The sequence below is a fragment of the Pongo abelii genome, chromosome 7 (genome assembly GCF_028885655.2).
Source record: "Pongo abelii isolate AG06213 chromosome 7, NHGRI_mPonAbe1-v2.0_pri, whole genome shotgun sequence".
Classification (NCBI taxonomy): domain Eukaryota; kingdom Metazoa; phylum Chordata; class Mammalia; order Primates; family Hominidae; genus Pongo; species Pongo abelii.
This window is the reverse complement of record NC_071992.2, coordinates 53,729,846-53,743,642: the sequence shown is the minus strand read 5'-3', so window position 1 is coordinate 53,743,642 and position 13,797 is coordinate 53,729,846. Positions and strand designations below refer to the sequence as shown.

Here is a 13,797-nt window from a genome sequence, read left to right as displayed (position 1 = left end):
TTTACAACTTAATGAGAAAAATAAAATCATTTGCTGAGCGTGAGTGAAGCTACTTTAGAGAATGAGAACAGTAAAGGTTTTACTGTGTTGATAAAGACTTGATTGCACTCAGTGAATCACAGAGCAGCAAGGTTCTGATATTTACTTTCAGTTCCTCTTCACTGAGGAACTTTTGAACTTCTATATGCATTGTGACTAAAAGAATTGTGGCCTGTCTTCTATGGATGATTTTAAGCTCAACCATCAAACATCCATTAAACACCAAGTATATGTCAGGTCCTATGCTGGGTGTTGAGGATAGAAAATGAGTGAGGAGCTCATAATGTTGTACAGGAGAAAGACAAGTAAGTAAATAATAATGAAAGGGATTGCTACTTTTTAAGTGTAGACTACGTGCTAATGGTTTCACATATATTATTTCACCAAATCTTTAAAACAATCCTAGAGTCATGTTTATTTTTATCCTCATTTTACAAGCGAGGAAACAAAATCATGGACGATGGACCATATGCCATGTAGAACTAAAATTCAGACGTGAGTACAGAGAAGACCCAGGTTTTTGGGAGGCCCTCTTTAAAAAAGAATGCACTTTGTACTCATCAGATGGCTACTACGAAACAAAAAGAAAACCAGCCAGACAAAAATACAGCAGAAAACTAGTGTTGGTGATGATGTGGAGAAATGAGAACCCTTGTGCATTTCTGGTGGGAATGTAAAGAGCTGTCGCCATTGTGGAAAGCAGTATAGTGATTCCTCAAAGAATTAAACACAGAACTACCTTATGGTCCAGCATTCCACTTCTGAGTATATATCTGAAAGAACTGAGAACAGGGGCTTCTACAGATATTTGTACACCTGTATTCATAGCAGCGTTATTCACAATAGTCCAAAGGTGGAAACAAACCCAGTATTTATCGTCAGATGAATGAATAAACAAAATGTGGTACTATATATACAGTAGTTTCCCCCTTAACCAAAGCTTTGCTTTCCTCTGTTTCAGTTATGTATGATCCACCACCGTCCAAAATTATTAAATGGAAACCTCCAGAAATAATTAATACGTTTTCAATTGCATGCCATTCTGAGTATTGTGATGACATCTCACAGCATCCCACTCCATCCTGATGGGGCCGTGAATCTTCCCTTTGTCCATCGTATCGCCTCTGTACACACTGCCCTCCCCTTAGTCACTTAGTAGCCTTCTCAGTTATCAGATTTGCTGTTGCCATGTTGCAGTGCTTGTGTTCAAGTAACCTTTATTTTACTTCATAATGGTCCCAAAGCCCAAGACTTGTGATGCTGGTAATTTGGATAGGCCAAAGAGAAGCCATCAGTCCTTCCTTTAAGTGAAAATTTGAAAGCTCTTGGCTTAATAAGGAAAGGAAAAAAGTCATATACTGAGGTTGCTAAGATCTATGGTAAGAACAAATCTTCTATCCAGGCAATTGTGAAGGAGGAAAAAGAAATTCATGCTAGTGTTGCTGTTGCAACTCAAACTGTAAAAGTTACAGCTACAGTGGAAGATGGGTGTTTCGTTAAGATGGAAAAGACATTAAATGGGTGGGTGGAAGACATGAATAGAAAACATGTTTTGATAACAACCTGTTGCACCAGAAAGCACTGAGCATCTGCGAAGACTTCAGCAAGCAAGAAATGAGTGACACCACACCGAAAAGGGCTGGTTACACAGATTCAGGAATAAGGAAGATCAGTAGTAGCCTATGGCTACATCACAATGCTTACATCATTCACCTCCTGTCATCTCATCACAGAGACATCACAGCATCTCCCATCACAAGAAAGGTAAGTACGGTACAATGCAATATTTTGAGAGAGAGAGACTACATTCACATAACTTTTATTATGATATATTGTTATAGTTGTTCTATTTTATTTTTAGTTATTGTTGTTAATCTCTTCCTATTCCTAATTTATAATTTAAACTTTATCATAGGTGTGTTTGTATAAGGAAAAAAAACATAGTGTTTATAGGGTTCGGTACTAGCCATGGTTTCATGTATTGTCTTGCAACGTATCCTCACAGATAAGGGGGACTACTGTATATACAAGGGAATATTATTCAGCCTTAAAAAGAAATGATACATGCTGCAATATGGATGAAGATTGAAGACACTATGCTAAGTGAAATAAGCCATATACGAAAGGGCAAATACTGTGTGATTCCACTTATATGTGATAACTAGAATAGTCAAATTTATCGAGCTAGAAAATAGAGTAATTGCTGCCAGAGCTCGGGGAAGGAAGGAGTGGGGTTTATTGTTTAATGAATATGGAGTTTCCATTTGGAAAGATGAAAAAGTTATGGAGATGATGCACGATGTGTGTTGCACAGCAACATCAATGTACTTAATGCCACAGACCTGTATACCTTAAAATGTTTAAAGTAGTAAATTTAATTTTACCACAAAAAGAATACAAAATTAATAATAAAATTAGTGACAAAAGTGAATATCTATTTAGAACAAGAAAATGATTTATAATAAATCAAATATTTTACAAAGTTAAATATCAAAAATATCACATAATCAAAAAAACAATATTTTATATTCAGCCACTGCCAGACACAATTCTCTAATAGCTTTTATCTATATTTTAATTTTATAATTCTGGATTATCTCTTCATATAACAAAAATTTTATATTATTTTCTGTAGAGAGAATAGAAAGATATTTCAGTCTTATTTCAAGCACAGTTGATTAAAATTTGTTTGTTCTTATTAATACTGGGATTCATAAAATTTCACACACATTTGAAGTACTGCTATAGGTTTGCGTCTTAATACACAGGATTCTTTAATTTTGTACTATTTTCATCAAAAAAATTTTGTAACGTATGATGTGGTTTTAATTGTGCATAAGACATTATCAGATACATTCCTGACAGAACCTGTCTTAACTAGGTTTTCTGGTCAAATTCTAAAACCAAATTCTCTGTCTGCAGCTTTACACACTGGATGATTGAAATTAATTTCCCTGGATTAGCTTTTTCTCTGTGCATTTCACCGTCTGCTTCTCTTCAATAACCTACAAATTTCTGAACCTGGGAGCCATTAGGAAGCACACTTTCACTTTTTGATATGACTTCTGGCCCTGCATATTTGTTTTGGCATAGTGGATGCTACCCTGAATGGCTAGCAATAAATTATCAATATACAGATATGACTGACACCCACATAAATATGTCCCACTAAAGCCAAACTGAAATTATTCTCAACTCAACTTCCCCCATTTGGGTCTCAAAAATGCCCACAGACCCTCCAATACCACCTGATACAGGAAATATGATGCCGGACAGTCAGAGTAAAATGATAATGGGGTTGACTGATTGTGGTTAAATATCTTTTGCAAATTTTATTTAAAACATATGATTGTGTGAACACATTTCTTGTGCCCTTCTGGGATCTTGGAAGTAAATCAAGCAATGAATAGTCTTACATCTTAAGCATCATTATTTTTACAATATTGCCACCTCTGCCTAAGTCTGTCTCACTCCAACATTTTTGGTTCTCTCCACTGTGCTATTCCACCTTAGATAACTGTAAAACATTAGGACAAGGGCAACGAGAGAAACCTAATTAGACAGGAAGGACACACTAAGGAAAGACACATAAAACAGCCTGGAAGGAAGGCTTCGGAGGGAAGAACTCACCTATCTCATGCTGGCCTGTCCTGGCATTGCACTGTTTTATTTTATGTATTTTGTTACCACTTTCAGAAAATTAACAGCACAGCTCTGCTCAACTAGCACATCTAATGCCATGTCCCACCCACCGGCCCTACACTGACCAGTGGTGCCTAAAATACCTGTTTTTTTCCTTTTCTTTTGAAAAAAAAATATAGAACAAATAGAAAGATTAGAACAAATGTTGGCATGATAGAAACAAGGAATAAAATAGGCAGAAACATCCCAACTGAAGATCTACATGCTCTAAATGAGTTTGTGTCTCTTGGAGAGAAATAAAATCCAGAGCACAGAGAAAGTTCAGATAAGATGGATGAACCTCAAAATAACTTGAGGTGCAGTGAAGACTCAGGCAGAACAACTGTATCCTGGCAATTGCTATCCCAAATTTCAAAAATAGAATGGTCGATGTAGGTGAGCTATAGATCATGAGCTTGATGCAAATGTGGGTAATATTCTAAGATACAGTATTCAGTAAATACTGTTAATCACGTAGGGAATGGTCAATAAAATGACAAAAGGATTCTTGATATTGAACTGGATATATAACATGTAAAACGCAAGTTGACTCCAATCAGGCAATAAAGAGATTAAATTCAGTCCAGTACTGAATAATATCCTACAGAGGGAATTTCAACTATCAGATTACACAGTTATAAGTTATAAAAGAAGCTGGGCATGGTGGCTCATGCCTTTAATCCCAGTACTTTGGGAGGTCCAGGCTGGTGGATCGCTTGAGGTCAGGAGTTTGGGACCAGCCTGGCCAACATGGTGAAACCCCATCTCTACTAAAAATACAAAAATTGGCTGGGCGTGGTGGTGCATACTTGTAATCCCAGCTACTTGGGAGGCTGAGACATGAGAATTGCTTGAACCGGGAGGCAGAGGTTGCAGTGAGCAGAGATCGTGCCACTACACTCCAACCTGGTTGACAGAGTGAGATTCTGTCTCAAAAAAACAAAAAAGTTATAAAAGAGGTAACTTTAAAAATTGGGTAAGGGGGCCGGGCACGGTGCCTCACACCTATAATCCTAGCACTTTGGGAGGCCGAGGCAGGCGGATCATCAGAGGTCAAGAGATTGAGACAATCCTGGCCAACATAGTGAAACCCTGTCTCTACTAAAAATACAAAAATTAGACAGGCGTGGTGTCACATGCCTGTAGTCCCAGCTACTCGGGAGACTGAGGCAAGAGAATCGCTTGAACCCAGGAGGCAGAGGTTACAGTGAGCCGAGATCACACCACTGCACTCCAGCCTGGCGACAGAGACACTGTCTCAAAAATAAATAAATAAATAAATAAATAAATAAATAAATAAAATAAAACTAGGTAAGGATACACATGATATACTAGACTGCATGAAACATTGTGAGTTTGGAAAGCTCTGTTACCTCAAGGAGATGTCCAGCAGATTGACTTTTGGGTTGTGTAGAGGCACCCTGGGCATGTGTGGTACCTAATTAGGTCCCTGACCCTCTCTCAAGTTCTTTAACTGACACTTCAACCCTGGCCTTGATTCTCTGATACAGTATCCTCAGCCCAATCAGATCATACATCTTTCTATTCTCTTTATTTGCATAAGTGGCTTTACAATACTGGGAGAAGAGAGAAATAACTATAAGAATGTTGAAGTTAGTCAAATCCACAGTATTAACACATTTGTATTAACTTTAGAAATTTAATTATTTAATCCTTGAGATAACCTATGAAAGATTGTTTGTTAAGTTACTTGAAGCATTTAATATAACCTGATATAATAGAAAATCAGATATATGAGCCATATAATTTCAATTTTAAAGTACAAGAGCATTTTCTTCAGTCTATACACAGTGTTTGAATGTTCAAGAGAACATAACTTACTACTGCATACATTTGGTTTATTACTTTTACTGGAATTGCTTTAATTATTAGAACCCCCTCCCTCCTTTTGTAAACTTGCAAGATGTATAAAAGATACTAATGTGTCAGGCATTTGAAATGTTTGAGAGATTCAGGTAGAATAAATTTGTAATTGATATAATATATAATATTTAAAGGAACTTAATTAACCAAGTCTATCAGTTGCATTAATTGTTTAGGGGAATTAACGTCAAATTGAACATTAGTCATGGAATAAGTTTAAATGGTAATTTATATTGGCCGGGTGCAGTGGGTCATGCCTGCAGTAGTCCCAGCACTTTGGGAGGCTGAGGAGGGCAGATCACCTGAGGTCAGTAGTTCGAGACCAGCCTTGCAAACACGGTGAAATCCCCTCGACTAAAAATACAATAATTAGCCAGGTGTGGTGGCATGTGCCTGTAATCCCAGCTACTCGGGAGGCTGAGGCAGGAGAATCACTTGAACCTGGGATGCAGAGGTTACAGTTAACAGAGATGGTGCCACCGTGCTCCAGCCTAGGCTGCCAAGTAAGACTCTGTCTCAAAAAAAAAAAAAAGGTAATTTATATTATCCTTTTCAGATTTACAGATATCTGCTTGATAAATAAAAAAGGCTTAGAAAAACTATAAAGGCTTTTTAAACTTTACAGCTTTCATTCATTGAATAGTAATTAAGATGTAGGTAGGACTGTATTTTATAAGATTTAAAGATTCTTTTGACAGTCGGACAAAACACTTCCATGCTCAGCTAGATGAAAGGCAGAAGTCTTTGTTACTTACAGCTCCAAATGAGAGAAGGCTGCCACAGAGGACCACGGAGGGGGTTGCACCTGAGGAACCCACAAGCTGGAGGGGGAAAGGGCAGCTTATGTACAGCAAAAAGGGTGGGGTTAGCTAGGTTGAATAATTTGCATAATTTTGGCAGGCTTTGGGGCATGGGTGCTGTCCTTAATTGTCTGATATCTGGCCCTGTGGTGATTAGAGTGGGTACATAGTGGCCCCGGAGTGTGAGAACCTGATAAGGGAAGTGGTTGGGGTGTGGATTTAATCAGCTGCTCAAGAGAGGAAACTGACCAGCCTCTAGCAGAGGCCTCCATACTAGGTCAAGACAGCACAATAATCAATAAAAATACCATATATAAAATATATTTAGTCACTGACTCCTTTATATCTTGATGTCGATTTTGAACTCAATTATTTGGGGTATTTGAGTGGCCTGAATAGTAGAGGAGACTTCTACAGAATAAGGCCTAAGTTGCACCAAACAGCATAGAAAACATTTTATTATGACAATAACAAGGAAGAAACCAAGTAGAAATGTGACAAGTCCCTGAAGGCTGACTTGTAACCAGGCTCCCATTTGTTTGGTGTTGGCCGGGAGAATACATCAGTCATGGCAAGGGCCTTTAGTCATATTTTGACTGGATTTCAGAGTGTGTTAAATATGTAAGGCATGTTTTTTCAGGGTGATGGTTTTGTGATCCAGGCTTTCTGTTAGAATGACCTCTTGACTGGTGGTGTTAACCCACCTACAACCAGAAGCTCTAATAATGTTACGAACACCTCTTTGACTAGTTAATATATAATCAAGGACAAATTTACTGTCAAAAAACATTTTTGCCAAAGCTCCCTGGTCTAGCAGAACTAATATTTGCTGTAATTTAGAAATATGATATACTAGAATTTTGGACATTTGTAGGGTAGCGTCAATTATTTTTGACTGTTATGCTAAAGCAATGGTCCTTGTGGCCATTGCAGCAAGTCTCAGAGCAGTGGTGAGTCCCAGTATTATAGGTACGAATGTGGCACATCAATGACATTTGGCTGGGTGGGGAAAGAATAATTAACATTTATATAAATAGGAATGCCAAGAGAGGCCAGAATGCATCTCGTGGCTTCCAGTTTCAGAGTAATGGAAGGGCAAAGGAGAGGGGATAAACACCCTTGTTTGTTGGGACACAATATAGTTTTGTGGCATTACCTTTAGATTGGAAAATTGTACTTTGATTTAGGTAAAGGGAAATTACTAAAGAATGGGACTGGAGGAAGACAGTGGCTTTTGTTGGGCATAAGGTGAGAATATGCAGTTGTTCATTGGGTAGCCCATCTGTGGTATGTATTGAGGAAATATGAGTGCAATTGCCACTTGCCATGAGGGGGCACCACAATACAGGAGAAAAGGCCGTTTGGAAGTGGTTTTCATTTCTCAGTATTTTTCATCTCTGGGGAAATTATCAGTTGGGTAAATGTGTGGTGTGGGATATGTGGAAGCAGGGTGATGAGTTATGGATAGTCAGTGCAGAAGAGTCTACTTCAGTCAAATGTGTTTGTATTTTGGATGTCCGTATAAATATCAGAGAAGCTGGGGCAGTGGGTTTGAATTTTACTTATGTAGTCTTTTAGAGGGCAAGAGGTGAAGATGCTGTTAGGATGGAAGAGATGCGGGTGGGAGTCGGGGTACTGACAATGGGAAAGGGAAGGGGAAGAGGATGGAAGGGAATAAATGGTTTGACAGTGGGAGACCAGCAGATGCTCCTTTTAATCCTAGGAGAGCACACAGGGTAGATACTTCAGTTAGGTTACCCTTTAGACAGGAGAAGTGGGTGGGATTAGCAGGAACCCGAATCTTAGAAGCATTAAGGAGGCATTGGACTTGGTCTCATAAGGGCTTAACCTGGTATAGAGTGGAATTACAATCACAGGGAGCAGAACTTAGAGTTTTATAGGTGTCTGTAAAGTCTGGAAAATTACTCCAGTTTTGTGGGTCTTGCTTTTTTAAAACAGAAGTCAGCAGTGTAACCAGCTACTGGAAAACCAAGACCCTCTGGTCTCCTGTGAATGGCAAGACATTCCATATGCTGGTGTAGTTGGCACTGCTCATAGTTGGTTGGGAGGCAGGGGCATGTCATCTTTAATGGCGTGGTCTTGAGCTAGGGCAGTGTCGGACTAGGGTATCCTTCCCAAATGGATACCCACTAGGGTTGATGTGGGCCATATTTTTGTGGCTCTGTGGTGTTATAATGAGGCTGAGTCATTTGTAGAATTTGAATACATTGTTGGGTCCTGGGAGCTTGATTCGCAAATGTCTTTTAAGTCAAAGGCTTTGTGGGTGCACAGCTAGCAAAGATGCTGACATCCAGAATACTGCTATAATTGGACCAAAGTGCCAGAATCTGAATGGTACAATCAAAGTCTCAATTAAAGGCAGCTAAATGTCCCTACAAAGGACAGGATCTTGTTCCTTTTTATGGCGGCATAGTATTCCATGGTGTATATGTACCACATTTTCTTTATAGTCTATCATTGATGGGCATTTGGGTTGATTCCACATCTTTGTTATTGTGAATAGTGCTGCAATGAACATACATAAGCATGTATCTTTATAATAGAATAATTTATATTCTTTTGGGTGTATATACCCAGTAATGAGATTGCTGTGTCAAATGCTATTTCTGGTTCTAGGTCTTTAAGGCATTGCTACAATGTCTTCCACAATAGTGGAACTAATTTACATTCTCACCAACAGTGGAAAAGCACTCCTATTTCTCCATAGCCTCGCCAGCATCTGTTGTTTCTTGACTTTTTAATAATCACCATTCTGACAGTTGTGAGATCATATCTCATTGTGGTTTTGATGTGCATTCCTGTAATGATCAGTGATGTTGAGCTTTTTTTATGTTTCTTGACCACATATATGTCTTCTTTTGAGAAGTGTTTGTTAATGGGCTTTGCCCACTTTTTAATGGGGTTCTTCATTTTTTTTCTTATAAACTTGTTTGAGTTCCTTGAAGATTCTGGATACTAGACCTTTGTCAGATAGATAGATTGCAAAAATTTTCTTCCACTCTGTAGGTTGCCTGTTTGCTCTAATGATAGCTCCTTTTGCTGTGCAGAAGCTCTTTAGTTTAATTAGATCCCATTTGTCAATTTTTGCTTTTGTTGCAATTGCTTTTGACATTTTTGTCATGAAATCTTTGCCTATGTCTATGTTATGAATAGTATTGCCTGGATTTTCTTCTGGTTTTTTTTTTTTTTTTTACTTTTGCGTTTTACATCGAAGTCTTTAATTCATCTTGAGTTAATTTTTGTGTAAGATGTGAGGAAGGGGTTCAGTTTCAATTTTCTGCATATGGCTAGCCAGTTCTCCCAGCACCACTTACTAAATAAGGAATCATTTCCCCATTACTTGTTTTTGTCAGGTTTGTCAAAGATCAGATGGTTGTAGATGTGCAGTCTTATTCCTGAGATTGCTATTCTATTCCATTGGTCTATGTATCTGTCTTTGTACCAGTACCATGCTGCTTTGGTTACTGTAAACTTGTAGTATAGTTTGAAGTAGGGTAATGTAATGCCTCCATCTTTGTTCTTTTTGCTTAGGATTGTCTTGGCTATATGGGCTCTTTTTTGGTTCCACATTACTTTTAAAGTAGTTTTTTCTAGTTTTGTGAAGAAAGTCAATGGTAGCTTGATGGGAATAGCATTAAATCTGTAAATCATTTTGGGCATTTTGGCCATTTTCATGGTATTGATTCTTCCCATCCATGAGCATGGAATGATTTCCCATTTGTTTGTGTCCTCTCAGATTTCATTGAGCAGTGGTTTTTAGTTCTCTTTGAAGAGGTCCTTCACTTTCCTTGTTAGCTGTATTCCTAGGTATTTTATTCTCTTTGCAGCAATTGTGAATGAGAGTTCATTCATGATTTGACTCTCTGCTTGTCTACTGTTGGTGTATAGGAATGCTTGTGATTTTTGTACATTGATTTTGCATCCTGGAGCTCAAAGCCATTATCCTCAGCAAACTAATACAGGAACAGAAAACCAAACACCTCATGCTCTCACTTACAAGTGGGAGCTGAACAATGAGAACACGTGGACACAGGGAGGGGAACAGCACACACTGGGGCCTTTCTCAGGGGTGATGGCAGGGGGAGGGAGAGCATAAGGATAAATAGCTAATGAATGTGGGGCTTAATACCTAGGTGATGGGTTGATAGGTGCAGCAAACCACCATGGCACAGGTTTGCCTATGTAACAAACCTGCATATCCTACACCTGTGTCCCAGAACTTAAAATAAAATGAAATTAATAAAAATAAAGGAAGCTGAATATAAAAGCTTCAACAGTCCCTGGTTTTTCTAGACATGTGATGAGAGGGGTTCTGCTGTACACAGGTTTTAAATCATATGGCCTGATTTGAGTGCATATGGTTAATAGGGTGTTGGGTTGTTTGCCAATTAATATATCTATGGCTGAGGCTGTAACTCCAGTATTAGTCTGTAGGAAGCCCTCCAATTTAACCAATTTCTATGTTCCTTTATAGTTCCTTTATAGTAATTGGTTAAATTGGTCCAGTTGACAATGAGACCGGGGTGCCATTTCTGTATTGTGGGAGGGCCCAAACAACACTTTCCTCCACAAGAGTTTACCTGAAACACTCAGACAAACAGGATTCTGCCCTACATAATAATAAAGAAACACTGCTTCCAAAGAAGTTACAGACTCCTGGAATAGGCTTCTGCCAAACACAGGCTATGAGCAGAAGCATGGGGAATGCAGACCCTGCAAAGGGCAGCTCAAGTGGCTCATCACTCCTAATGGTCTAAGGTGGGCCCCCGCTGTACTAGTGTATAGCTTTGGAGTTTAGCCACTCAGCACTGATCATTTTTAATGTTCCAACACAGGAATGTGGATAAGGAGAGACTTGGAAACCACCGGCAGGCACAGCAGCACCAGCTAAAGTGCAGCTCACCAACAGGCAGCAGTTGCATCCCTAGTTGTGCTGGTGCAGGTCTGGAGCCAATGAGTAAGCCAAGAGCAGACCCTCACACCCTGCACCCTGCCCCCGCAAGGAGCTACCCAAGAGTCCACAATCATGGCCACACCTTCCTGCTCACAGTACCAATTGTTTATAAGATTTGAAGACTTTTGATGGTGGACACTTACAGGAGTTGTGTCGGGGACCGAGTAACTGAGTAACTGCAAGCTACAGGAGGCAGGTTACGTATGGCACACAGGGTGGGGCTAGCTTGGTTTCATAGGCTCTCTGTGGATTGGATGATTTAAATAATTTTGGTGGGCCCTGGGGTTTAGGGACTGTCCCTAGTTGTTTGGTGCTAGGTCCCAGGGCAGATTAGGGCAGATGTGAGTGTGAGAGCATGATAAGGAAAGTCTTCAAGGTGTGGAATTACTCAGCTGCTGGAGAAAGGGAATTTATCAGCCTTCAGCCAGGGCTTCAAACTGGGTCAAGACAGCACAATTACAGGAAAAAAAAAAAAGAAAAAAAAAAGAAAAACAGAATAAGAAAGAAAAGAAAACCCTATATTGTAGACTAAGAGACTATTTCTGTGCATAAATACCCTCATAAACATTACAAACCAAAAGATGGAGGTAATCACCAATAGCCAGCATTGGTTCACTAAGAATGAATGATACAAATTTTGTGTTTTAGATCAGGAGTCCCCTGATCTAACAGGTCACAGTACAGGTCCCTAGCCTGTTAGGAACAGGGCTGTACAGCAGGGGGTGAGTGGCAGGCCAGCGAGGGAAGCTTCATCTGTATTTACAGCTGCTCCCCATCACTCACATTAATGCCTGAGCTCTACTTCATGTCAGATCAGCAGTGGCATTACGTTCTCATAGGAGTATGAACCCTATTGAGAACTGTGCAAGCAAGAGATCTAGTTTGTGTGCTCCTTATGAGAATCTAATGCCTGATGATCTGTCACTGTCTCTCCGCACCACCAGATGGAAACTTCTAGTTGCAGGAAATCAAGCTCAGGGCTCCTACTGATTCTACATTACAGTGAGTTGTACAATTATTTCATTATATATTATAATGTAATAACAATAGAAATAAAGTGCACAATACATGTAATCTGCTTGAATCATCCCAAAATTATTTCCGCCCCCACGTCGGTCTGTGGAAAAATTATCTTACATGAAACTTGTCCCTGGTGCCAAAAAGGTTGAGGATCCCTGTTTTAGATTACCATGTACTCTCTTGTGAACTAGTGAGTTTCCGGCCATTCAAATTACATTAGAAAAAGCTAAAAGATTACTAGTTACTAGTAACTCTTGTAATGTAATATACTATTTGTACATCAATTTCACATACTTTATTTCACACTTTTCTTTCTAAGCCAGATTCACAGTAAATTCAGTGACCACATTTTAAACTTATTCCTTTGTAATTCCACAGACATTTATTGAAAATTAAAGATGTGCCAGTCAGGAAACAAGTGTTGGTACAAAAATATGTCAATTCATTAAAATCAAGGAAGACATAGCTATATAGAACAACATAGCTCATTTAGAAAATACATGCAAACAAAAAGATACATATAATTGCATTATAATGGATGCTTGTGTAGGGGAGAAAAATGGGAGATGGTTATGGGGATACAAAAAAGAATAAGTTAAAAAGTAATATAACAAAGGGGGAAAAGAAGAAAGGGACTTTCCCAGGAATAATGGCAATTTCCCCTGAACTGAGAGATGTGATTAACTTGACCTTCTGCACCTGCAGAAAGTACATAAATAAAGGAATAAAACATAGTCCCTGTCCTCAAGAAACTCACAGCTTGGGAGGCAGACATAGGTAGAGACAAGTGATTGTAACACATGATTAATTCGATAAGCACAGAATGTTTAAAGAGGGTACCTTAGACAGGCTTCAGGTGCCTGGGGTAGGAGGCTCTTGTCAGGAGAGATTTCTCCGGACAGGTACTAGTTAACCAGGTGAAATGGTGCAAAGGCAATCCCAGGCAGAATATAGGATATGCAAATGCACAGTTGAGAGGAAGAGAATGATTTGGAAAATTACAAGTACAACTTCGAGAGACTGATGTTGTTGTCATATTTATTCATTCAAAATTATGTATTAAGCACTTACTATGTACCCAAGTACTTAACATGTTCAATTGAGGTTCAGAGGGTTTGTATTTTGCTTACACAGAGGTAGAATGAACTGGAGTTGGACTCAGGCCCAGGCCTTCTGACTTCACAAATATCGTGTGCTCTTTCCCCTCAGGCCCCCTTCCACGAATGCTGGAGAAAGAAATTATTGAATTAGATAGAGAGCTGGACTAGACGACCTGCAAACTTTAAGACTGTGTTAAATGAATAACATCACTAGAGTGATTTGACTTTGCAAATAATGCTTTGATGGTTTCTGACATTCTTGGATGGCCCATTTATAACACCTGTCTGCAGACACTTT

The 13,797-nt window shown here is 39.1% G+C and overlaps 1 protein-coding gene across 3 annotated transcripts in view; it reads right to left on the bottom strand.

Moving 5' to 3' along the window:
• Positions 1-6,531, bottom strand: part of LOC129060968 (carbonic anhydrase 1-like) — a 50,247-nt gene extending 43,716 nt beyond the window's left edge. The window contains exon 1 of one of the 3 annotated variants that reach the window (XM_054561537.2): positions 6,360-6,531. In XM_054561537.2, coding sequence (XP_054417512.2) covers positions 6,360-6,516 — 157 coding nt within the window. In that variant the 5' untranslated portion in view covers positions 6,517-6,531. The remainder of the gene's footprint in view (positions 1-6,359) is intronic. The other 2 variants (XM_054561538.2, XM_054561539.2) reach the window with 2 other exon arrangements.
• Between the last annotated feature and the right edge of the window lie 7,266 nt (positions 6,532-13,797).